The sequence below is a fragment of the Dermacentor andersoni genome, chromosome 10, assembly GCF_023375885.2.
Source record: "Dermacentor andersoni chromosome 10, qqDerAnde1_hic_scaffold, whole genome shotgun sequence".
NCBI classification, from domain to species: domain Eukaryota; kingdom Metazoa; phylum Arthropoda; class Arachnida; order Ixodida; family Ixodidae; genus Dermacentor; species Dermacentor andersoni.
Window position 1 is genome coordinate 43,520,290 of NC_092823.1, and position 27,290 is coordinate 43,547,579.

Below are 27,290 nucleotides of genomic sequence, written 5' to 3' on the forward strand. Positions count from 1 at the left end.
GACTGTTGTTGTTGTCGCTGTCGTCGCCTTCAACTTATGGGTATACCCGGGTATACCGGGTTACCTCTCAGGTAACCCGGTATACCGCGTACGGTATACCGGGCTAAGACATGGCTACTCTATGGTCACGTTACGCGCGCCTCTTTCCCACCAGACGAAGCGCGGAACAACGTGGAGACGACGCTGTCCAACAACTCGTACTTCGTCCAGCCCCGGTTCCCGCAACCTTTCGGGGGCGGCGAGAACGTTTCGCTGACGGTGCTGCTGCCGGCCTCCACCTGCCAGCTGCGCCTGGAACTCGAGGAGTTCCACCTTCTGCCGCCGGTTGCCGGACGCTGCCTCAACGACTCCCTGCGGGTCTTCGTCAACGGCAGCGACTCGTACGTGCCGGAGCTGTGCGGACACAACGCCGGACAACACGGTACACCGATCTCTATGGTCCTTGTGTTCAGATAATTTTGAGTGCTCTGCATGCCTTCTCTGTCCCTCGTTGGGACGTTCCGTTTTGTGTACCCCGCCACGATGGCCAAGTGGCTATGGCGTTGAGCTGCCAAAGCACGAGGTCGCGTGGTTTGATTCCTGACCACGGCGGCCACATTTCTGCCGGAGTCAGGAATGCCACGTACACGTTAGGAAAAGTTGGGCTTGCACATGCGGTCACCAGAAAAGGGAAACGGTCAAAGCAAACGGTGTTTGCATTGTCCGTATTTTTTTCCTTTCGTTGCGTCTTTGTGTTCACGCCTAACTTTTTTCTAGCACGAATCCGTGCCAGCTAACTCAACTTTATGTTGTTCTACGTTCGTGTAGTTCGATACACGTTTGAAAATCCAAGGTGTTTGAAAGCATTCCTGAGCCCTCAACTAGGGCGTTATTTATAGGCCCGGTCACGTCTGTAGGACGTTAAACCCCATGAATCAATCAGTCAGTCTGCCCGTGCACCTCGTTCTTTCGTTTACTGTCGCCTATATCGTGATTCAGCTGGTAATTTACGGCGCGTACACATCAAATGGCTCAGATTCAAATAGTGTTGCAATGTCATGGAACGATCAGGCTTCTGTTAGCTAAGGATGATGTTACACGGGTTGATCTATGACGGATGACACGGTGACGTGCTTACAACCAACCGCAAAAAAGTATTTGGTGCATGAAACCCAACCGAATAGGCAAACTTGTAGGGTGCTTCTGCTCACTGTATACGTTGACTGCTAAGTGCACGGAGTGTATCTTACTTGGCTAAAGTGGCTAAATTTTTCAGTCAAGGTGGACCGATTTTGCGTTTGAAGTGATCGCGTTGTCCCATTTGCTTTGGGATTTGTCCCAGTTCCATGCCTTCGTCGCAACCAAGCAATATTGATGCAGCTTGGCGTTGATAAGACCAGCGCCTTTTTGAGGAGCTCTTCGACGGTGGGCCAACACAATTATTCAAGAGCTGTACGCCAGAAGCCCGTCTTCCGGCCATGCATGCATCGGAAAAGAACAAACTGCAGTACGTCCGCAACGAAAGAAAACGTTACCACAGTTCATTAGCAAGTGAACTTTGTACGATTAACTTTTATAACATGGTATAGCTTAATGATTACTTTTTCGTGTCATTGACATTTGGCGTACTGGGTGTGATGTGTGCTCTTGCTTTATTTCATTTTTATGTCATGAGATATTTTATCGCGTCAGTGTTTTTTTATGGGCTTTGCTGTGAACCAAACTATTTCAGCATGAGCTGAAACTGCTCCTGCTTGCCACACGTCAAGCACTGACCCCGCATCGGGCATGACATGCATATGTCTTCATTTATTGTCAGGGTCACAGTACGTAATGTGTTTGTTTCAGTTTGTGCAATTGTAAAATACTTTGTTTCTGAGTTTACGCGCCGTGGTTGCTTAGTGGCTATGGTGTTGGGCTGCTATAAGCACGAGGTTGCGGCTTCGAATCCCGGCCACTGCGGCCGCATTTCGATAGGGGGGCGGGGGGATGCGAGCACCTTTGTACTTAATTTAGGCGGACGTTGAAGAACCCCAGGTGGTCCAAATTTCCGGAGCCCCCCACTACGGCGTGCCTCATAATCAGACAGTGGTTTTGGCGCGTAATACCCCGTAATTTAAATACATTAAATATTTTCTGAGTTTTTTTATATCGATGTTGCACGCTGGTTTAGCGTGGATTGTTTTGGCTTTATTAGCTACAATATTGCGATAGCAGACAATCCAGTAACCAAATTTTCTTTCGCCATTTATAAACAATAACACCATTTTACCAGAGTCGGAAACAAGTCCGACGATTCAACGCCTGACTCTTAATTAATGCTCTTTTAATACATTTCTCCAGCGACAAACCTCCCTATTCAGAGTGGTGAGTGTGCGCGAAAAACATGCGGCAACGAAAATCAATATTAACTAACTAAAAGCGTTACATTTTCTAGCAAGTTCGGCACCACCGAATGTTGGCAAATTTTTTTTTTAAAGGTGGGCAGGTCGTGGCTTCTTAAACTCTATTTAAAAAAATAACGTCGCTAAATGATGATGATGATTATTATTTGCTGGCTATATTGTCTTTCTTATGTTTTGATTTTCCTTAGACCTCCCTAAAGCTCCTGGCTGGCGAGTCAATGAACAAAGTGCTTAAGAAGAAAAAAAGAGGAACCTTAAGTTTTTGTTTACCGGAATGAAGTTTTAAAGGAGCCCTGAACCACCTCCTCACGCCTGGTGAAGAAACGCGTTCCGCTGACATCATATGTTGAATTAACGCCTGTGGGTTTCCGCAGGGGTGATGCAGGACAACATGGCGTAGCAGGAGAAGATAACCGATGGTCATTAAGGGTTACGGACTGTAGCGTAGCAGGGGGCGGCAGAAAGTTAGGTGGGCGGATGACATTAGAAAGTTTGCAGGGACAACAAATTAGTACATGACCGGGATAGGGGTAGTTAGAGAAGTATGGGAGAGGCCTTTGCCCTGCAGTGGGTGCAGCCAGGCTGATGGTGATGGTTGTGACGTTCGTGAATTGACGCCTGTGGGTTTCCGCAGTGGTGATGCACTTTCCGGAGAACGACGAGCACAGCCTCCTGTCCTTGAACGTGGCCACCCCAAAATCCGGCTTTGAGAGGCGGTGGTCAGTCCGCATCATTCTGTACAGCTGCGGCAGCAAGAAGTTGGGTAAGCTACTGTTTATTTATTATTTTATTTACACAATGCTGCAGACCTTGATTTATGTCCAGGCAGGGAGAGCACAGGTTATAGTCACCAAAAAACAATGCAAAGGCAGATGAAAAATTATTACAACAAAACATAGTATATAGTTTTCACAATATGCCCCATACATTAGACAAAATATGTCATTAAGTGCCTTTTCGAAGTCATCAGCCGATAGCACGTTCACAGGTAAGGCAATCCACTCGGTGATAGTTTTCTGGAAATAAAATACCTACAAGAGTTAGTGTGCGCGAAATATGGGTTTATGCTATGATCGTGGTGATGACGAGTTTTACCCGCCGTGGTTGCTCAGTGGCTATGGTGTTAGGCTGCTGAGCACGAGGTCGCGGGATCGAATTTTGGCCACGGCGGCCGCATTTCGATGGGGGCGAAATGCGAAAACACCCGTGTACTTAGATTTAGGTGCACGTTAAAGAACCCCAGGTGGTCGAAATTTCCGGAGTCCTCCACTACGGCGTGCCTCATAATCAGAAAGTGGTTTTGACACGTAAAACCCCATAATTTAATTTTTTTTACGAGTTCTGCGTGTTTCATAAAAAAAACTGTACACAAGGGGCGGAAGAAATGGCTAGTTTGACTTGAATGGTTGGCGGAGGAAGGATGAGCAGGCAATCCTACTTCATATATGGAAAAGTCGGTAAGGTTGGCTCACATCTCGCTCTTAAGCCCGATTCACATGCAAGCGATTTTGGGCCAGAAACGGCACCGCGACCGTTGCGTGAGCATAGACCTGTGCGCTGGTCAGAGATCGCCGGCGGCGGTGTGCGAACGGCCCTGGGGTCGACGGATCGGTGGCGGCGTTGCGCGGCAGAGGGGGAGGGGATAGATTACAGAGTGAAGGGGAGAGAAAGGAGGGCTTTGAATTTAGAAAAAAAAAAATATATGCAAGAACCGAGGAAGGTGGTTCGCTTTCTTTTTCTCTTATTTTTTCTGTTTTCTGGAGAGCTGCATCGTCTTCGCTGGGAAGAGTTCGTCCGTTAGAAGGATCACATACTCCGGCGCCTTGTTCATTCTCGAAAGAAAAAAGAAGTCACAAAACACAAAGGACAAGAGGAGAGGTTCACACCACACCTTGTCCTTTGTGTTTTGTGACTGGTTTTTTTTTCTTTCAACTGTGTACCAACTGGTCCGGATTTCAACCCTTCTTGTTCATTCTCTTTACTTATACATTTATTGATTTACTTACACGAGTAAAAATCAAAGGAATGAAGAGTACAAACACACTGATATTTATTTCTCCATTTATCGATGCATAGTGTACTAGGTCAAAGCATGAGGGAAAAAAAAGACACCATTTATGAGATAATACGCACACAGGCTTACTAGCAAAAACAAATATAAAACTCTGCATAGCTTAAAACACGCACAACATCGCAGTCTCACGACTGTGGTATACATCGCCATACTATCGCTGGCTCACTGTACTTGACACGTTCGCCCATACCTCCTACCCGGAAGTTTCGTCTTGCACTTCGGCGGAACACTACGACCTCTGCAAGGGTTGAGTTTGAATGCCACCGGTGTTGGGCCTGTTAAACCCAACCCTCGCAGACATCTTAGTTAAGGCGAATAAAAATGAGCTTGTCGATGGTCGCTGGGTGAAGGCCGTCGCCGTGATGCATAGCAAGTCCAAGAGCGATAACACCGTCGCCGTGCGTCCCATGCTGTATGTGCGAGTAAAAGCACGCGAGGGAAGCTAACATTCGCGGCTGAACAATCGCGGCTCAATCTGGCGCACGCAAAGGAAGAAAGCGGAGAGAAAACGCGCCGTGTTCCGTCGCGCGGAAGGTCTTGGGGGGATGGGAGGGAGGGGAAGGCGCGTCGCTGCGCTCCCTCAGCAACTGCGTATTTTGCGACCAGTCGCAAGGGTAACTAGTCGACGATCGCGACTCACTCTCGAGCGCCATATTGACCCTTTTCGCGGCCATCCCGTGGGCGCGGACATGTTTGGTCACGTGGTGATGCGCCCATTGCTTGCCTCAACTGTCTCCGTTGCCTCCGCGTTTACAATGGGTGTGAATGACGCCGGTGCGGCTTAGAAAACCTCTGTTTCAGGACTTATCGTAGACGGTGACTGAGTGGACGACACGAAGCTTTGGCCACAGCAACAGAGAACATGTAAAAGCTCTTTGGGAGCTGATTTGACTATGTCCAAACGGCGCGAGCAGAGTATGTGGTGCTTGTTTTAAAAGGGAGGCCAAAATGTCTATTCCAAGCTATCCGAACCGGGCGGTTTTGACTCCGCCAACAAGTGCGTACTTTGGACGGTCGCGCACCGCCTTTCAGGAGCGGCTGCTACGGAAAGGCAGTGGTCCCGGATTCGAGTCCCGGGCCAGGACGAATTTTGAAGCGAAAAGCTTCACTACGCTAGTCAACACCGCGCTTCGCGCGAGCCGGCGTATGTCGGAATTGGCTCCGTAAGCGTGTTCGGAGTCGGCGCAGGTGGCCACTGCCGCGTGCTATGCGTCATCGTTTGACGTTCGCCGCGAGCGTGTGTTTATCGCGGAGACCGACTATATAAACGCTTGCCAGAAAATAGGCGTGCGCATTCAACATGGAAGGAGAAGAGAGTGATACTACCGATACAGAGAGCTGTGTTTATGGCTGTACAGAAATCGCAAGACAATGTGCCCAACAATGATGAATAAAGAAGTTTAATAATCCTGCATAACTTATGGTATATATCACAGATAAGCATTTTGCAGAACTATACAAGGCACATGTATAGCATAACCATAAGCTAACCAAAGCATATCCATAAGTTAAACCGTAAGCATAACCATAGGCTGAATCATAAAGCATAACCATAAGCTAAACCGTAAGCATAACCATAAGCTAAACCATAAGCATCACCGAACCTTTTCGCTTCGAGATATCCAGGCTTAACCTTAGCTAAGCCCCAGCCAATTTTTTCTTCAACAGCGAGGCTTTTCTTTCGAAGAACCCGTACGGATTTCCTTTTGTAGCAATTTCTACGATTGGGTAGATGTCTCATTTTTCCTTAATTAATAGTTTATCTTTGCCACAGACATCGTGCCACTCAAGTCTGGCGATCTATTCAAGATTTGTCCTGTGTCTTCCAGGGAACTTGAACGACGGCCTCGCCTCTTGAGTGTTCCTATAACCGGTTTGCAAAACATTAATGGCAAAACAACTCAGCGCTTCACATTTCTGCCCGCTATGTTAAACGTATAGTCCCGGCCTATAGTGTCATGCAATGCGCGAGCTTGTTCGATTAAGACGACTGATCAGTAAGTAGCATTCCGCGCCGTCAGTGGCGCTACTTGTTCCGTTTGAAGCTGCAGCACCCGAGGGGCATAACACGTGTGCGGAAGTTTACGCCCCCTGATCCGGGATAACGTAAAGCTATTCTAATCGGTACCTATTCAAGATTTGGAATAAAAACGGTTTGGAACAGTTTTACGTTAAGCCGGCCCTGCAGTACGTTTTTCCTTCATTGCCGCAGAAGGTGACCTGCATTCCGCCTGTGACTTCTCGCAACACCGGCAACAGCCCAGGTTCTAGAGCCTGGCAATGGATGGGCCCATGGTTGCGTTTTCCAGCTAGGAATAATGTTCGGGAAATAAAAGGCTGAAAATACCGGCGGAGGGCATGCGAAGCACCGAATGAGGAGCATGCACCCTTTGTGGCACTGCTAAAGTTGCGGATTACAAAGCGGTGAAACCAGTAAAACTCCTATGGCTGTTACCAATGAACAAACTTTTGTAACACGCATTATATTGAGGGTAACCGTATCAATAAGTACTTCGCTGCAGAACTGTGTAGGCCGCGGGACATCGCCGACGCGCTCTGTTACCATTTCTGGAGAGGCTCTACTCTGAGCTACTGTCGTTTCTGTCACAGGAGTTATTCCTTGGGGAAGAGGAGTTTCTTCGACAGTGGTCATGCCGTTTCCTGTCGGTGGCTGATGGACGCGTATGGCTTAATTTTAGACCGTCCTGGTTCTTGTAGCCAAGTCACTCAAAAGTATTATGAGTGTACATAGTGTTTAGGTGCTCGGGATTTCTATGTGCGTGTGCTCTCGTATGCGTGATAATTTTTGTATATACACATCTGATAGCATCACTAAAAAAGTTATGGAAAGGGCCTCTGCCGCATCATCATTGTGCATAACCATTGTGTACATTGTATGTACTCAACATCATTTTCTATATTGTTACAATTGGTTTATGTGTAACTGTGCGTTTCCGTTGGTCTACGTTCTTATATGTGAGTGAGACCACGTGGACTCTTTCTTAGAAGACGCGCGGTGTGCATAATGCTTCGTACTTTGCATATGTCGTCATCCTGGTGGAATTGTGCCGTCATTGTCGCTCAAAGTGTTCGTATCGTCTTTCGTGGAAATAAACTTTTTTTTTTCTAAACAGCATTTCTCACTATATTACCTGGAGAGAAATCTGGCACTGCGGCGCTGTTGTATACAAGGGGAACGCCGGGATTCGGTGGCTTTGCATTCGCATCCTTCTCAAAAAGCCAGGACACCTTGAAGACGCGCCTGGTCCGTCTGTCACAATGGTTCTTTTTCTAATACATTTCCTTTCCGTCGTCGTCTTTGTGGTTCAGAGCGTACATGTCACGCACGGCAGAAGCGTGGCAGAGAGGAAAGGTGACAACTCGTTTCACCCTTTCCACCGCGTGTGCCACCATATCCCCCGGAGCTCCCTGGGTGTCGCCACAATAGCCTCGTGACGGCTGTAACTTATCCGTCACTCTCGCAATAACACTGCAGAAACTCCAGTGCTTACCTTTGCGCTAGCATTCAACTGTCAAGATTGGAGGTGGATAGAATGTAACAGAGGCAGGTATACTAGAGTTACTGTATATGCTACCACAGGTATGCTACCACCTGTGGTAGCATATACAGTAACTCTAAGGTATACCAACAACCAACACCACCTGGAACAGGTTAGTAGAACCAGTTGTTGGTAGAACCGATGCAGACTGTTCGCTTGCTGTTCTCATACATGAGGTGGAGGGCGGGAGAGAGATAAGGCGTCGTGAAAAGTCCAGGAAACACTGCTTGCGCCGGATGTACCGAACGATGCTATGTTGATGCGTAGCGTAAGCTCTGGAACGCGGCACCCATGTAGGGGCGCAGAACCGTGTTCCCATCTGACAATGGCACCAGGCGCGAAAGCGGTTGCGAACAAACTCGATAAATTTAGGTTCAATGTACGGGGCGGTACTTTTCTGCCATTTCTGAAAAATAAAACACCATGCAAATTTGTCAAGCAGACAACTGACTCACTGCGTGCACGCGCAGGGCCGCATTAAATCGCCGCAGCGTCCAGGCGACCTACGAAAGCGGACGCGCGCCAAATCAGCCCTTCTGTGCGCGCCGTAGTAGCTTTGCACCTATGGCATTGCTCGAGGTCGCGGGCTCAATCCCGACCTTGACAGCCACATTTTAAAGGGAGATGAAATGCTCTTGTACACTTAGGTGCTCAGGTACTCGGAAAAGAACCCAAGGGGTCAAAATTAATCCGTAGACGGCCACTACGGCACGCTTCTTAATCCGATTGTGGTGTAGGCGCGTACAGACCCATTATTCAATTAATATTTAGCGCTTCTGCCACGATACAGCGTGCCGTGTGAGGCAATGACAATGCTAACCTTACCGGAGGTTGTCAACAGTGGCGCACAACAATGTATCAAGCAATGACGTCTCGCTGTTTGTTCTGTGTAATACGCGGACAAACCGCAGTTGCGCACGCTAGGTAACATTTACTATCAGCTCACCACTCTCGTATAGTACTAAACGCTGAAGAAATTAAACATTCGCCTCAACATTACTGCCGCTAATTATCGTCGATCCACGCAAACAGCACAGAAAGCTTCACTTACGTCAATTCCCACAGTGCTGGGGATCCGCACAACTTTTTCATTTCACCCCAATCTCGAAGTAATATAATCACAATTAGCATGACACTTCTCTACAAAAAAATTCAGTTAAAAGTTCGCGCTTTGTGATGTACCCCTGAGCAAAAGTGTACGGACCGGGGGTTCCGCGATAAAACAGATTTTCTTCTGCGCACATGAATGGAACTTGGAATTTCAGACTGCAGTGAAAACTTGGCATTGTCAATTTCCCAGAGCATTCGCCAAATTCAGTCTGTAAGTCTGAACTACGTCTAATGTCAGTTATCTTAAGCATGATGCTCTTTTAGCTCCCGTTGTGGGCGGCCTTCAAGTGAGCTCGAGCCAAATTCCATAGCCGTTATTTGGACACTCAAACGAGAACATCCGGGCAAGTTGACAAGGAAATTTATTCAGCCGTAGGCACGCTTACAACTGTGGTATGAACGTAAAGTACAATATAAGATACAGCAGATGTAATACATCATACTTGATGTAAACAAAACAGATTAGCAAATGAAATAATAAATGGTGTCTGGTTGACACTAGGTTTGCCACACTCAACAACAAAACATCATTACAGCGTCCACGCAAAAGCGTTATTGTCAGCCTCGAATTTATGAAAGACACCCAGGGCACATACAAATACAAAGTCCCAACTCAGGCAAACAGAACTGAACATTATTCTGGCTGTAGAAAGACGTTGCCTCGGGAGACGGTTAGGTACCGCCTAGACCAGCGGCGAAGAAACTTGGCTTCACCGAGTTTGAACAACTGTTAAGCTGACCCCATATCATTACCCGTAGTTTCCGCATTCTGGGGTGCGTTGCTCTATTTGACTGCCGAGATCGTTCTGCAATGTTGCGGAAGCACCACAAAACGTAGCTAGCGCTGAATTAGACGAGACTCGCAAACCGATATCGGCGCTGTGGTGGTCGCACGATGGATATTCCAAACATTCTTGCAACTAGCTTGCAGAAGGTGCGTGCTACAACGAACTCCTTTACTACATGCGTGTTGGTCTCTGTTTGTGCGCAATGCATGCATTTATCATTCGCTACCATATGCCAGCGTTCAAGCCTGTCTCTTGTAGGTAGAATGCCCCATTCATATTGCCAATGAAAATCCTTCACTTGAGAGGGCAAATCAGGTGAAAGCACGGCTGTCCATGTTTGTGTCGTAGCTGTCCCATTGTACAAGACCGCATTACATGCGTTAGTTACTGCCAAAACAATTTACAAAAAAATATTGATTTCGAGTTCTTCCTAATGTTTGTTCCAATATCGCTCAAGCTAGCTGTAACTTCTAGTCGCTGAAATTTTATTTGTAATTTCCAATTGCGACGTTCAAAAGGCAGGTACAGGGCAACATACACTTCACTGCCATCTTTTGGGGCTAAGACAGGTTCTATTGTGCTCATCTGAAGGCTGGCGGTCCGGGAGCTCCGCGACCCGGGTTTTGTGTCCTCTCGATAGATGGCGCCACGCTGAGTGGCGCCTCCTTCAGCTGCTTTTCTTCTTCTAGCTGGGCAGCGCGCTTTGTCTCCTTGGTGAATTTCGCTGCGGTCGTGCCACCTTCAGCCGGTTTTCTTCGTCTCGCTTAGCAGCGTCTATATTGACCAGTGCACAGTATAGCGTGGTGGGGTGTGGTGCGGTATGCCGTCGTTGCGAACCTGCCCTACAGCCTTTTAAGATTGTAGGTAGTAAAATCTCCAACCAATCTGCTTTGTCGGTTGCCATTTCAGAGTGGAGCTGGCTTAGGCTAGTTCCCAGCGTTTCGTGCCTGTGCGTGTGCAAAAACTATCATCATCATATGGGCAACATTTACGGGGGTATGAGCCATTGCTTAAGGGGGTATGAGCCTGTAGGGGGTGTTACTTTATAGGCGAACGACATGCAGATCACACACAAGAACGACGAGCGGTTCGGCGGTCTGGACATCATAATGTGCGGCGACCTCTGACAACTGCCTCCGGTTCGGGCTAACGAGGTCTTTAGGCGTGCACGCGATCACAAGGTGTTCAGGCCGGAGGTGAAGTGGTAACATCTCTCAACTCCGTTGCGGCATGTTGTGCGTCAAAAGGATGCCGCGTTCTCGCCAATCCTCCAGAAAATCGGGGACGGGAGGGCTCTCCAACCGAAAGAGGTGCGCGTCATCGAGAGTCGGTTCGTCATCGCCGATCGAGCCATAAATTTTGCTCCCAGCGCTGTGCGACTCTTCCACTCAGATAAGGACGTCGATGCGTTCGACACCGACGTTGCCATTCGGGGCGTGGGAGACGTGCACGAGGCTAGAGCAGTTGATGAGTACCTCGGAGACATGTCCGACGACGACTGTTTTTGTGCACGGGCCAAGGGGGTCGGTATGACGCATGCAGAAATGGGCACCCGCCGTGGTTGCTCAGTGGCTATGGTGTTGGGCTGCTGAGCACGAGGTCGCGGGATCGAATCCCGGCCACGGCGGCCGCATTTCGATGGGGGTGAAATGCGAAAACACCCGTGTACTTAGATTTAGGTGCACGTTAAAGAACCCCAGGTGGTCGAAATTTCCGGAGTCCTCCACTACGGCGTGCCTCATAATCAGAAAGTGGTTTTGGCACGTAAAACCCTATAATTTAAATGTAGGAACGGGAAATTCATCCTATACGATACTGCTCGCCGAGGTCAAGGCCTACATGGTCGCGTTTAACGTCGACGTGAAGGACGGACTCGTGAACGGCTCCGTCAGCGTACTTCAAGAGATGGAGTACAGGGAAGGCGACGCGCGCGATACAGTGCGAATTTGGGTGAAATTTGATGTGTCGTGTTGGAATCGCACCGCTGGCACGAGTTGTTGGGGACTCGGTGCTGACGCCCGTTATTGCGAATGGGTCGCAAGCCCCAAGGGTAGCGTTGGCCTGGCGGCCTGGGGCACTGGAAGCATCCGAAGGTCCCGGCAAAGCATGAGAAGACTGGTAACAGAACAACTGGTTTATTCTAACATAGCAAAAGAGCGGCCGGTCAGGTCGACCGAAGTGGAGAGACGGGAGAGCACGTAACTCAACAGTACAAATCGGAGCCTCCCTCCTGGCGTCCGGGGGCAGCTGCTCTTATACTCTCGGCGTCGCGGTCCAAAAGGGAAGGTCACGGGATGAAGGTCACGGGATGAAGGTCACGGGACGGCGGAGCATGACCCCACGACGGCGCGAACTGTCGGGCCGAGAGACCTGCTGAACCGAGTGTAGTGACGCATCGCCAACCCTCACCCACACGACGGCGCGAACAGTTGAGCCGAGAGACGTCCAGGCTCCTCATTCGGGGAACTCCGCTCCCCGGCTGCCGCGCTTTGACAAGCGAGGGCACACACACACACACGCACACACGAAGACACGTGGCACTGAAACACGCCTGGACACGCTTGGCGGGTAGGCGTTGCGGCGGCGTCGAACAGGCCAAAATGTCCGCCGTTTTGAACAAAGCCCCGGCGTCCGTTGCATCCGCGCCGGCATTACCGCGCGTTGTAGGCGAAACGTAACAGACCGCCCCGCCGGGGGAAGGAGATCCCGATGGTCAGGGGACTGCATCCGCTGTCCGGAGGGATGTCGCTCGATGATGCTCATAACCGAAGTCGGGCGTCCTTTGGCGTTTCTTGAGCGCAGCGCACAGAGAAGCCCTCGTTCTCACGTTCAGGTGCACACAGGACACTGCAAAGTGACTTCGGGAGAGTTGACATTTTTGTTCTCGTTTCCGGCAAGCGTTAGAACCACGCCTGAAAGTCAACCGCTCAGTCAGCAAGCACGGCACAACCCTCACTAAGCCCTGCCAGGCTCTTTCCCCTTTTATACTGCTGCCTAGTTCCTTACAGTAGTTTAGCAGCACTCAGAACGCGTCCACAAATCGGAAAAATTGCACTAAAAAGCACATCATCACTTTGAAACACTACACAAAAGCAATAAGTTAAAAAAAATCCTGCCTCAGGAAGAAAAACATCAGTAACAAGCAATTTTGAGGCTGATTCCCACGTTAGGGGCTTCGACTTAAGCCATCGGCGTTACCGTTGAGACTCCCCTTTTTGTAACGCACCTCAAAGGAATATTGTTGCAAAGCGAGGCTCCAGCGCAGGAGGCGGCCATTTTTGGGAGAGATGGTCTGCAGCCATTGGAGAGGGCAGTGATCCGTTTCAATGATAAACCTCGAGCCGGCTAGGTAACATGACAATTTCTGAACGGCCCACACGATACACGCACACTCTTTCTCGGTGGCGCTATACGCCTGCTCACGACTGGTCAGCTTACGACTAGCATACAGGACGGGGTGTTCTACTTCTCCATTTTCCCGTTGGCACAGTATAACGCCCATGCCTCGCTCACTAGCATCACACTGAACAACGAACCCTTTTGTGTAGTCGGGCGATCGTAGCACAGGCTGGCTTGTTAGGGCGCTCTTTAGGGCGCTAAAAGCTCTTTCCTTTGTCTCATCCCAGACGACTGTTTGCGGCTCTGTCTTTCTTAGAGCATCCGTCAAGGGAGCCGCGATATCAGAGTACCTGGGGATGTACCTCTGATAGTAGCCGGCGACACCTAAGAACGACCGAATATCGGTCTTCGTACGCGGTTGCGGGAAGTCTCGCACAGCGGCCACCTTTATTTCAGAGGGGCGGCGTCGACCCCGACCAATCACGTGTCCGAGGTAGACAACCTCGGCCTGTGCTAACTGGCACTTGGGAGCCTTGACTGTCAAGCCCGCATCGCGCAGGCGGGTTAGCACTGCCCGCAAGTGCGCCATATGTTCAGGCCAGGATGCGGAGAATATCGCTACGTCGTCTAGATACGGTAAAGCGAATTCTTGCTGTCCCCGCAACACTTTATCCATGAGGCTTGAAAAGCAGTATGGCGCGTTCTTCAAACCAAAACTCAAAACTTTAGGACGGAATGTCCCCATTGGTGAAATGAACGCCGCATACCTACTAGCCTCTTCTGTAAGTGGAACCTGCCAATAACCCCTGACAAGATCTAGGGTGGAAATAAACTGAGCGCTACTCACTCTCTCAAGGCGCTCCTCGATGTTAGGGATCGGATAAATTTGATCCTTAGTGATGGAATTAAGCCTGCGGTAGTCGACGCAAGGACGAGGTTCCTTGCCCGGTACCTCAACTAAAATCAAAGGGGAGGTATAATCACTCTCACCCGCTTCAATAACACCGAGCTGTAGCATTTTCTTTACCTCAGCCTCCATAATATCACTCTGGCGGGGTGACACCCGGTACGCCTTGGATCGTACTGGCTCTGGGGAGGTAAGTTCTATGTCATGAGTAAGGACAGAAGTCCTACCAGGCCTCTCAGAGAACAGACCTTGAAACTCTTGTAAGAGCTGGTGTAGTTCGGTTTTCTGCTCAGGCGACAGCGATGCTTTACTTATTAAGTCACTAATGACTTGATCGGTGTCTTTCCTGTTCGTCACTGAGCCTAGTCCCGGAAGCTCGACCGGAAGCTCTTCGGGCACGTTTACCATCATGCACACCACTGCTTCCCGTTGCTTATAGGGTTTGAGCAGATTACAGTGGTAAACTTGCTGTGCTTTCCGCTTTCCTGGCAGACTCACCACGTAGTTAACGTCCGACAGTTTTTGAACAATCCGTGCTGGGCCCTCCCACTGCACGTCGAGTTTGTTCTTTAGCGATGTGCGCAATATCATGACCTCATCGCCCACCTCAAAACGACGGGCCCTGGCTGTCCGATCATAATAAACCTTGGCCCTCTGCTGGGCCTCTGCCATTGCTTCACCTGACAACTCCTGTGCCCTTCTTAAGCGTTCGAGGAGCTTAAGCACGTACTCTACCACGACTGGGTCGTCGCCCCTGCCTTCCCATGATTCTCGAAGCATGCGAAGCGGAGATCGCAGCGAGCGACCGTACACCAGCTCAGCTGGCGAGAACCCCGTAGCCGCATGCGGCGCGGTTCTTAAAGCAAACATCACTCCAGGCAGACACAGCTCCCAGTCAGTTTGATGTTCAAAACACAATGCTCTCAACACGCGCTTCATGACGGAGTGGAGCTTCTCAACGGAATTCGACTGGGGGTGGTGCACTGAGCTGTGTAACAGCCTTACCCCGCACCTTTCGAGAAAGGCTGTCGTCAAAGCGCTAGTAAACACTGTACCCTGATCTGACTGGATTTCTGCAGGAAAACCAACTCGCGCAAATATGGACAGTAGTGCATTGACTATCTCAACTGAGCTGAGTTCTTTAAGCGGCACTGCTTCAGGGAACTTTGTCGCTGGGCAGATCACAGTCAAAATGTGTCGGTACCCCGTGGCTGTTACCGGCAGAGGTCCCACTGTATCAATAACGAGCCGTCTAAAAGGCTCCGTAATGATAGGTACCATCTTCAACGGCGCCCTCGATTTGTCCCCTGGCTTGCCCACCCGCTGACAGGTGTCGCATGTCTTCACAAAGTGGTCTGCGTCCCGAAAACACCCTGGCCAATAGTACTCCTGCAAGAGACGGTCCTTAGTTTTCTTAACTCCTAGGTGTCCGGACCACGAACCCCCATGCGACAAGCGCAACAGATCCTGACGATAGCATTGAGGCACGATCAGCTGATCGAACTCCACTCCTCTGCGGTCTAGATACTTCCGGTACAGGACCCCACCTCTTTCCACAAAGCGAGCATTTTTCTTGGCGATACCTTCCTTGATAATGCAGCGTATGTTTTCTAGGCTGCCATCCTTCTTTTGCTCGGCTATCAAAGCCGAGCGGCTGACTTTTAGCAACCTGTTAAGTCCGTTTGACGTAGGCGCGATGAGCAAATCTGGAGACAGCTCTTCTAACTTTCCCGTGTCGGGAATTTCCTCTCCAGTATCTGCTGCCTTTAACGCTACAGGCTCAATTTTATCCCGTTCGGGCGTGCTCTGAATACCAGCTTGCTGCGCCTCTGACCCTTTCTCATCGTTCAACAACGTCGGCCCCGCAACTACCGCCTTTGCAGCGAGCTCCCGAACCTTCGATCTGGTTAAGGCCTGAACGCTAGCCTCACCAAACAAAAGCCCCTTCTCGCGCAGGAGGTGATCGGACCTGTTCGAAAATAGGTACGGGTACTGGGGGGGCAGCATAGATGACACTGCGGCCTCCGTCTCAAGTGCTCCGAAAGGTCCTTCAATAAGCACTTTTGCTACCGGCAGACACGCGCTATGAGCTTCCACTGCTTGCTTGATCCATGCGCACTCGCCCGTGAACATATCGGGTTCTACGTAAGAGGGGTGAACTACATCCATTGTAGCTGCGGAATCGCGAAGCACTCGGCACTCTTTCCCGTTCACGAGGAGGTCTCGCATGTAAGGCTCGAGAAGCTTCATGTTCTCGTCAGTGCTGCATATAGACAAAAACACGACTTGTGTTTTTGTTTCTGGACACTGCGCCGAAAAGTGACCCGGCTTCTGGCACGTATAACAAACGCGCGCTTGCCTCGTCTCGAACCGCTTTCTGCGTTCGGCTTCGGTTGCCGCCGTCTCCTTACGTTCGGTCGGACTGCTTTCACTCGCATCCGCACTACGTGTATCCCCCTTTGCTCTCATGGGCGTGAACTTTGGCCTCTCAAACTTGGAGCCAAATTCACCCTTTTGACCGTCCTTAGCTCCGCGAGCCCGACGCGTCACAAACTCCTCGGCTAACTCAGCGGCTCTAACCACCGTACTAACGTCTGGCCTATCCAAGACCCAGTACCGCACGTTCTCAGGTAACCGACTATAAAACTGTTCTAGCCCGAAACACTGCAGAACTTTCTCGTGGTCACCAAACGCTTTCTCTTCTTTGAGCCACTCCTGCATGTTTGACATAAGCCTGTAGGCAAACTCTGTATATGACTCACTTTTGCCTTTCTCATTTTCCCGAAACTTCCGACGGAACGCCTCCGCTGACAGCCGGTACTTTTTTAGCAGACTCGATTTCACTTTGTCGAAATCCTCTGCCTCCTCTCTCTCCAAGCGAGCGACTACGTCGGCCGCCTCGCCGGGTAGCAAAGTGAGCAAGCGCTGTGGCCACGTTTCCCGAGAGAACCCCTGCTTCTCGCACGTTCGCTCAAAGTTAACCAGGAACAAACCAATGTCCTCTCCAAGCTTAAACGGCCGCATCAGGTCAGTCATTTTGAACAATACTCGTTCTCCTGCACCGTGTGCCTGACTTCCATTACGAGCGCGTTCCATCTCTAACTCGAGACGCTTCATTTCCAAAGCGTGTTGACGGTCGCGCTCTTCTTTTTCTTTCTCTTTTTGTTCTTTTCGTTCACGCTCATCTTTCTCTTTCTGTTCTTTAAGTTCACGCTCCTGTCTTTTTGCCGTCTCCCTCTCCTCAATGGTCTCAAGGCATTCCGACAGCTCGTCATCCTCAGCTTCTAACTCAAGAATAGCCCTTAGCAGTTCTGGTTTTCTGAGTTTGTCTGAGACATCCAGACCCAACTCTCTCGCAAGCTCCAGCAATTTCGGTTTGCGCAGCGACTTCAAATCCATGGCTGCTCTGAATGCTGCTTTCTCTACTGCCTACTATTGTCTTGCCGCAAACTAACCCGGCAGCAACGACAACCCCAATTACCAGCTCTGTTTCTAACACTAACAAAAGCCTGGCAAAACTCAGAAGAAGAAAGTCCCGCACTCACCAAACCTCGCAGCCAAGACTTCAGCGCAGTCGTTCCGCTGCAGGCAACCAGTCATCACACAGGGCTCGTTGCGCTGCTCCCGGATGGTCGTTGTGCTGCTCAGCATACAGTCAACCGCATCTCTTCGCTGCTGGCCTCCGTTGTCGCGATCTCACCGCTGGCAACCAGATGTTGGAATCGCACCGCTGGCACGAGTTGTTGGGGACTCGGTGCTGACGCCCGTTATTGCGAATGGGTCGCAAGCCCCAAGGGTAGCGTTGGCCTGGCGGCCTGGGGCACTGGAAGCATCCGAAGGTCCCGGCAAAGCATGAGAAGACTGGTAACAGAACAACTGGTTTATTCTAACATAGCAAAAGAGCGGCCGGTCAGGTCGACCGAAGTGGAGAGACGGGAGAGCACGTAACTCAACAGTACAAATCGGAGCCTCCCTCCTGGCGTCCGGGGGCAGCTGCTCTTATACTCTCGGCGTCGCGGTCCAAAAGGGAAGGTCACGGGATGAAGGTCACGGGATGAAGGTCACGGGACGGCGGAGCATGACCCCACGACGGCGCGAACTGTCGGGCCGAGAGACCTGCTGAACCGAGTGTAGTGACGCATCGCCAACCCTCACCCACACGACGGCGCGAACAGTTGAGCCGAGAGACGTCCAGGCTCCTCATTCGGGGAACTCCGCTCCCCGGCTGCCGCGCTTTGACAAGCGAGGGCACACACACACACACGCACACACGAAGACACGTGGCACTGAAACACGCCTGGACACGCTTGGCGGGTAGGCGTTGCGGCGGCGTCGAACAGGCCAAAATGTCCGCCGTTTTGAACAAAGCCCCGGCGTCCGTTGCATCCGCGCCGGCATTACCGCGCGTTGTAGGCGAAACGTAACAGTCGCATACTGGCTGTCTGGCTCAGATCAAAGCCAACCCCCTCGCACGTGTTGTTCGGAGACGGGGGATCAAGGTAACGGCTGATTAGGTGCTTATGGAGTTGCGTGCCTTCACCCTCACCCTGGATAGAAATACTGGACTGAGTTGCCGACGGTGGCAGCTTCTGGTGGTTCAAGCTAGTGCGCTCACCGTGCAGACTGCGGATGGAATCGTTGTCGCCACCATGTACGTTCATACCGGAACGTCAAAGAAGCACCTCGAAGAATTTATGAACGACACGTATAGGTGGATCCTACCGGTCAACCCCAATTCCATCGTCATTAGAGAGTTTTAGAATAGGAGCCCCGATAGTTTGGAGCCTCAAAGAGGTTTGCGGGTATTAGCGTAGTGGCACGCAGGAGTGAAGAGTTTTAGAATATAGGCTTTGTGTTTGCGGATAGCGTCTCGCACTCACAGCACCACTGCGGCGTCAAAGAAAATCTATTAGAAATAATTAAATAAAATATGCCATTTTATGATAGGAATACTAATTTTGACGTGCGTGTATTCGCGTTTAATTACAATTTAGAGGTTATTCTGTAAGCAGCAAACAATCAGTTGCGCTTTGCTTTGAGCAAAGCAAGATTACGTGCCTTCACCAGCCAAGCTTAGCGGTATTAGGCCTACGAGCCATAATATCCACAATCGAATTCGGAATCAGCGGCGTCCAATAAATCCATCTTCATAACACACGCTAGTTGAGAGAAAGCGATAACCTCAGTCACTTCTCCTTGCTTGCGAACTTCACGCGTTACCACGAATCGAACCCAGTTTGGTGGTAGGCTATAGAGCCGTCGCTTCGATGAGTGCCGCCATGTTTGCTGGCGCAAAGCTTTTGGGGCCACTATTTGGGCTGCCGCTAAATCGGTGAAATAGCGTTCCCAACGCAAAACCCAAACGCAATTTGCGTCTCGCGCATGCGCAGTGGCTTCGACGCTATTTCTTTCTGGTCCCAAAACGTTGGAGGGCCCTATTCTAAAACTCTCTATTGTGGACTTGTTTAACGTCGACGTGTCTCGTCACGACGGAAAGTGGTTCGTGGCGTTTTTCTTGGAAAGGTTCGGCCTTCAATGTTACACCAAGACCAAGGGCTCCACGACGCGCCATCGGTCATGCACACCCCTCAAGTTCGCTAAGAAAATCTCAAATGTCATCACACAGCGCATGGCCGTCTATTATAGCGACCATAAAGCAATAATTACTGTGGTCACGAGATAAACGTTAATATAGAAAGCATAAAAATGTACATGCTTGTACAATATTGTTTTGTTGTTTTATTTTATTTTATTTATAATTATATACAGCTCCGCTGGTCATTCACGTTCACAGAGTGAAATGGCTCTGAATTTAATACCTACATCTACTCTCGATTAAGGGAGAGGCGGCCATTTTTCTCCAACCTGTGGCCCTAAAATTTCCCCGCAAATGTGTACATATTTGGTGTCTTTAATCTCCTTTATTTCGCGCCGTTAGCCTACGAGAGAAAGAGAGCATTAATGTTGGAAAGTGGATAGATTAGAAAGAGGAGGAGGAGGAAGGAAGCTAGGGATGTTAACCAGAAGTGCGTTTGGTTGGTCACTCTATGCTGGACCGAGAAAAGGGAGGAATAGAAACCTTGGAGAGAGAGAAGAGATGGTCAGTGGCCCAGTATAACTATGGACCAAGAGTACAGCACGAGCGAGGGGAACTATTAAGGCGGAAGCCTATAGTGTCTCATGGTCAAGGTCATCTGCCGTTAGCAAAACTTTCACAGCTTTCCGGCCTCCTGATTGGTCTCCTCTGTGTCGTGACGTCACTGTCGCGAGGCGCTTGAGGTGGCCTCTTGATTGGGTGCTGTGTGGCCTGACGTCACTGTCGCGAGGCGCGCGTGGCGACCGTCTGCTTGGGTGGGGTGGGGCGGCGGCGGTGGTGGCAGTTTACTTTGCGGTATCGCGTGGGAAGGATGCCTCGTCTCGCCAAAGCAGTGTCTCTCAACACGCGACGTGTGGCAGCCGCTGAACGCAAGCGGCGCTCAAGAGAGGCTGAGCGTATACGTCGCATGCATCACGGCGGCGAGGGGCGTCCGACACCACGGAGTCCAGGGACGCGACGGGCCAACCCAAGAGAGGCAGTGCGTTTGAAGCGACTCGCTGCATCTCTGGGTACTAAGGCAAATGAAGCTCGGAAGAACCGTGACCGCCATCTTGCCGCGGCAAGCCGAGCAAGCACAAGTCAATCGAGCGAAGTGGATGATGAGGATGGCCAACTACACCCCGACACCGCCGTGGAAGACGCGTCTCCTCCTGATCCACAAACGGCGCTGCAACAGTTCCAGGCGGCCATAAACTACTTTAACAGACACTTTGTCCAGAACGATTCAGCGCCACGTGCTCTGTGAGTGATCGGCCATAAAGCAGCCATCGTGGATGTGGAGCCACTAAAGCACAAGGAGTTCACCGGCCATGAGTTGCAAGCCGACATCCTCCTAGATGGCAGCTCTGAAATGATGGACTCGGAAGACATCGGAACGATAGACATAGGCGTAAACGACGTTGCAGGTATTTAATAAACAAACATTCACATAACAGTGTACGAGTTGTGTGCCTCCGTGGTGTTTCCGACGCAACAAATCGCCATTGGCAATGGTGTCAGGCTTCCGCCGTTTCACACTTTAGCCTCGACAAAGTGTCTTCCGTAATTTTTTTAATGAGATTTCAAGCTGGTGTTCTCTAATCAGCACGTTTCTCCCCCGTCTCCGCAGCTCAACCCGGTTGCCTGCAGCACCACGGCGGCTGCAGGGGCTCCTTCCGGAGCTTCGCGTTCACCGAGGAGGCACTGCACTTTGTGCGCGCCCTCAACTACGCCGTGTGCATCGCGCGCCCCAGTTGGCTGCAGGCCATATCGCTTAAGATACGCACCGTGTCTCGGTACTCAGCGACCGCGGCGACTCGCCGTGGCGGCAACGGTAACGACAACAACGGCGGCGGTGCTGCTCAGCAGTGCCGGAGCAACTTCATCCAGCTGCCGCCGGGATACGACAGCCGGCGCGGTCTGGCCGCGCCCGTCAGGATCTGTGGCGGGAACCAAACGGTCGTGCTACACAGTGAGTAGCTGCAGAGTTTTGTGTCTTGTGTATCTCAGATGTTTTGGAATGGTTGTAGCCAAATGTATGGTTAAAACGTAGCCCTACCGGAGAGAGGTTGGAAGCATTACGCCTCCGGCTACTGTATATTCTCCGCAGAGCCTTTGCACTCTCCCGCTTGATATTTTCGAGGGCCCATTGTTGAGTATGCTAACAGAGGCTCAACATAGAGCGCGCACACCGGTACCGGCGAGTGGAGCAAGGAGTGGAGGCGCCAAGCCTGTAGCGGCGTGCGAGCGAGTGTGGCACAGCACGCGCAAGCGCGTGCAGAAAGGAGGGGTCGAGCTAACCGAGGCCAGCGAGCGGGCTCATGGAGGCGCGCACACATCGGCGACAAACTCTGTGACCTTGGACTTCGTGTTTGACATTGGCTCCGACGATAAGGCAAAGAAATATTATATAACAAGTCCCTAAACTCGCAGACAATTAAAGGGCCCCTGAAACGGTTCGGACAAATTTTGTAGACGCGTAGGGTACAGCTTAAGTAGAACATTCACACCACAATTTAAGTGAAGCGTTACGTATTAATGGAGCTACAAGCGATTAGAAGTTACCCTCCTCCCTAGTCAAGCTTTTCCTCCTCAACTCGTTCGCCGAGCGATCGGGGCTAAGCTCCGCCTTCACTGGTTTCGCGTCAAGATGCGACGTCACATCGTCCACTTTCGGTTGTTTTGGAGCCCGCCCCCGCCCGCGTGAAACCTCTCCGCTAGCCGCTTGGCCGTCGACCCCAAGCGAGAGCTATCGAAGCAGCGTGCGTTGCGAGCATTCTGTCGTAGCGCCGAACGTGTCTGGTATTCCGGTAACCACAGGCAAGCTGGTAATTTCGGCAAATGACTGGAGGCATAAACTCAAGCTGATGAAGGAACTTTGGCGTAGACGTACGTGCGGCCTGATCGGTCTGCACGGTCCAGCCACTTGTTGGCGCAGCGCTTAACCAGCCAAACAAAGCGCTAATGTTGCTCTAACCAAATGTAAAACATTTTAAACATTTATAAAAACAAAGTGTTGTTGATTACACTCCTGCGAAAAATACACACCAGCAGCCAAAGAAGAATACACTTCGTTACTGCTACTGTGTATGGTTGAGCTTTGTGCCACCAGGTGGCTGCACCGTGCAGACCATTCGCATTTGCGATTCTGCTCATCCCGTTACGGCACAGTCAAGCGGCCAGACCCTGTCCCCTTGCGCTTGCATTTGCCCTAATACCGGACTCGCGAAACGGTATTGCGTTAGTAATCTTCCGGTGTAAAGTGACGGCCACAAACGCGCAAACCCTGGCGCCGATCGGATAGCGGCAGTCCGATGCGCAGCAGCCAGCTCGCTCGTATGCTGCCTTCCAGAGGGACACGATGTCGCAGCTTGACATATTGCCAGTCGCTACGTTTGCAGTCAACAAAGTCGAATCATAGTGCTCGCGAAAAGACTGAGACAGACTCTGACCGCGGAGCTGTCGTCAAAATGGAGTACGTTGTAACACAAGCAGACTACACTTGCTGTGTGCCGGAAGTGCTTAATTGTATTGAAAAATCGTTCTTGTGCATTCTCTTTGTGTTACTTTCTGTTTATAAAAACAAATGAACTAACATTCCAACTATTACGAAAATCATTTGTTTACCATAAAGTTGGAAAAATTGTTGATCACGCGCCCTGGTCAGCCAATCGGATAGCTCGCCCCACTGACGTCATATGGGTGATTTTCGTCATATGGGTAGGGGCGGCTTAAAATTCCGCCGAGCAGCGTGCTCCGATCGGCAGCGATGTGCATTTTTAAAACCTTATAATAAATTACACGCTTTACGCGGAGCACTTAGATGTGTCAATTATAGATCAGAAGGACCTACTCTAACGACTCAGTACGTTTGTAGAAAATCGTTTCAGGGTCCCTTTAAGTTCCTGCGCCAATAGCAGTAGTAGAAGAAGTAGTAGTAGTAGAAAACTTGTACAAAATATGACGAGCGGTAGTAAGGCCGGGCGGGACCCCTAGTCTAGGGTTCCGCCGCCCATCGCCGCAAGCCGCACCGCACGCGTGCGGTCGTGCAGAAAATTGCACATATCGGAGACTTTGCAAACAATTTCGGTTTACATTGTGTACGGTTTACACTGTGTACGCAGGGAAACCGAAATTTGTGCACAAGCGTTACACATGTGCAATATTTCGCACGACCGCAAGCCTGCGATGCGGGGATGGACGGCTCGAGCGTAAACCGTCCCTATGGCAGCCCTCTGCGGTACACATGAGCTTCACATTGTGTTCTAAAAGAGCCAAAGGCTGAACTTGGCAAGATGTAAGAACAATTACTGGGTTACAACGACCAAAAGCAGTTTGAAATAGTTGACGTCACAGTGACGTCTGTGATGTTGGCGCACACTTTAAGAATATTGACCTTGGTTATCTCTTCATACGTTGAACGTGTAACCACAGCATCAACGGAAAAAGCGTTTTTTTACATAACACCTTATAAGTGTAAACTCGTTTGATGTTTTCATCCAATGTACATTTAAAGAATCTGCTTTTCTAGGCAATACCATTGGCTTTTTTTTTCCTTGTCTTTGTGGCTAGCAGCCGGAATTTGCCCTCGGTAGAATGTGAAGTGGTCAGGGCCTCAAGGAGGGCCAGAGAGCTACCATGGAAGCGGAGCCAGGGGACAAAATGTCGGTCACCGGGGGAGAGGGAAAGGCTCCGGTGCCTTCGGAATTTGCTGATGGCTCGGAGAGGCGCTGGCGACACGCCAGAGGTAAAGCTCATTGATTGAGAGTTAGACGACGTGGTGCCCCAGTGTGTTGCTGCGATGAATGTAACAGAAACCGAACGAATGTTGGAAAACCGTCGCGAGGCTCGGCTTCACTGGGAGGCCGCCATAACCGCCGATGAACGAGCAGAAACGATATCGATGCAAGGGTTACCAACGATGTGCCGACGCCATGACGGTAGCGCGGAAGGGTTAACCAAGCCGCCAGATATTTTTTTCGGATAATTCAGTAGATTAAAAAAAGCTGTTTGTTCACATTAGCAACCATATTCGCTGGTGTCTGCGTAATGTTTTAACTGACGTTGTGTTTTGTGGATGCCAATAAGCAGTTTTCAAAGGCGTGCTGACGAGTCCTTTTCCCACTGTTTCAGTGTCCGTCCAAGGCCCCCTCGTATTCTACATCGTCAGCAACGACAACTCCGACCAACGGACACAGTTCCGGGTGGACTACAGCCTGTACCCTTGCTCCGACAGCACGAGATGAACGATTCTCTCAAGCCCTGCTCAGTCTTATCACGTCGTGGAATCAACACATACCACCCACTCGCAGATAAATCTGTGATATATCTGCGTCGAACACCGATACAACGGAGGTGGAAGCACAGACAAAACTTAGGCGATAGGGAGGTGCGGTGGAAAGTGCAACCCTATAGCCCACCTCTAGCAGCGATGCTGGTGCTCGAAAAAGCCATGCGACGCTTAATAGGGTTCGCGGGACGATGACGTGCTTCATTTGCTGCAACTGCCGTCATCTGTTACGGCATCTCTCGGACATTGTGACAAATTGCGTGTGACAGATTTGTTGACAGTGTGAAAGTGATTAGCTTTCTTCTCAACATCCAGCAGCAAATGCAAATTCTCCGAGTACGAATATGTCATGTTGCTGCCAGCTTCACGATCTAGCTAACGGTGAAATTGACTCGAAAAAAACGACTACACATTGTGTATATGTTAGCGCGAGGGACTACTTTCGCTTGTAGCCTTCGTTGGCAGTGAAGCATACGACCGAACGCGTGGAAACGTACGAAGCCATTTGTCACCTGACGCAAGTGTTCTTTATGGCCTTGCGCCTTTCAGATTACGCGGAATCACACTGGCAAGCTGATGAGCTATTACTGCTATTACTTAATGCCCTTATTTCCCAACACTGTTTCATCGAGGAGGGTCGAGAGAACGCTAGATGCCCAGTGAAACTATGGCGAAAAACGGTATTGGGGGTTACTTAAGGGGCTGTTTTCATGGGGAGCCTCATTTTAGGGGCGAACGTCGCATGGAGATGCATAATAAAATGTCAGTTTTTCTCAACAATGTTTATTGCCGAGCAAAATTTAAGTCGTGTGTTGCCCGCCTTCTCAACCTTATTCGCCTTAAACGGCGGCTAGAAATAACGGAAACTCTCGAAAAGGGATGTCAACCAAGCGGACCACCGACTGCGCGTGGTGAGCGACGTGTCGTGCGCGCAGCTCGAATGTGTGACGCGTGAACTTCTAAGTACGTGACAAATAATCACTGGCGCACACATCGTTGACTGTCAACTGAAATATTTGTCGGCGCTACTCGGAGTGTAAGTAGGAGAGCAATTAAACCTACGAATAAAAAAAAAAGATGCCAAGAAAAGAGGTAACTGGCATAGCGAGGAGAAATTTATAAACGTATAGATTGACACGTAGAAGATAAACTGCACACGGAAAGGTGGACCGAAATAAAGAAGTGGAGATTAACCCAGGGCATGTCTGGGAGGGTCAAGTGTTGTAAGCATGCCAATAAACTCCAATGACAAAAGCGTAAGACGTATGAAGAAACGTGACACTAACAAAAGTCATGATCAGGTTCGTCGGGCAAGGAAATTACTTTCTATTTATACGGTGGTGGAACTCGGGTTGTGGTCACGCTGAAGTTTATAGAGCAGAATACTAGTCCCTTCAACAATTTCTCTCGTTAATTGGCCATTCTTTTTCTGACAATGACGGAATACTGGGTGAAATTTTCGAGCACGCTTAAGCTTCGCCTTTAAAAGTGGAACACGATAGCATTCACAGATCCCTGGCTGCTTCTCACGCTTCCGGCTAACTTGGGCTTATACGTAACCGTAATGTTTACCGGGAAACGCTGGCGGTGAAATCTATGCACGAAGGCGAGCTTTCTGCTATAAACGTGGCCTCTTGCATGGGCCGATTGTCTGTTATTGTTTCGCACTTTTGATATTTCAGTCTGAGAAGATTTGACATAAAAGACATGCGCTGCAGGTGTGTGCTTTGTTTCGTGGAATTTGTTCGTGGGCTGCCATTATGATAATTCCGAGGAATAACATTGTAAAGAACGTCTGACAAGGTATGAGCAACCTTCGTAGTAAAAAAACAACTTTAGTGACGTATAGTATATACATAGTTGGCAACGATTTTTGCAGCCGCGGACACCAACGACTACGCCGTCGCCGGATCTTCTGCGGCGTGGGGCCCTTAACGCTATCGCGTTCAGAAAACATAGGCTGAAAACCTCAAAGAACCCCTCACTAGGCCACATTGCAACTTTGGTTATAGACTGGAAGCCGCCGTCCAGGAAGCATTTTACCGAAATAATTTTTCATATCACTGAATTCTAGGACGAGATAGAGGGAATATAGAACTTCCTGTGACCAAGCCGTCATGGCAGGAGGAGGGCGTCACTGTAGAAAGAGACAATATCTTCCTTCACCTTGACGATCGTTCGCAAGCGGCCTTCCTTCCAGCCTTCTCCCATACTAACAAAGCCGCAGGCGCCATAAGAGACAACGCACTTCTGGCTCCTCTCC

At 50.2% G+C, this 27,290-nt stretch overlaps 1 protein-coding gene across 1 annotated transcript in view; it reads left to right on the forward strand.

Annotated features, from left to right (window-relative positions):
- LOC126546323 (uncharacterized) overlaps positions 1 to 26,744 on the forward strand; it is a 37,117-nt gene extending 10,373 nt beyond the window's left edge. The window contains exons 3-6 of the mRNA XM_050194504.3: positions 155 to 421; positions 3,019 to 3,147; positions 21,368 to 21,709; positions 24,871 to 26,744. Of these exons, the coding sequence (XP_050050461.2) occupies positions 155 to 421; positions 3,019 to 3,147; positions 21,368 to 21,709; positions 24,871 to 24,983 (851 nt within the window). The 3' untranslated portion in view covers positions 24,984 to 26,744. The remainder of the gene's footprint in view (positions 1 to 154; positions 422 to 3,018; positions 3,148 to 21,367; positions 21,710 to 24,870) is intronic.
- Positions 26,745 to 27,290: the final 546 nt, after the last annotated feature.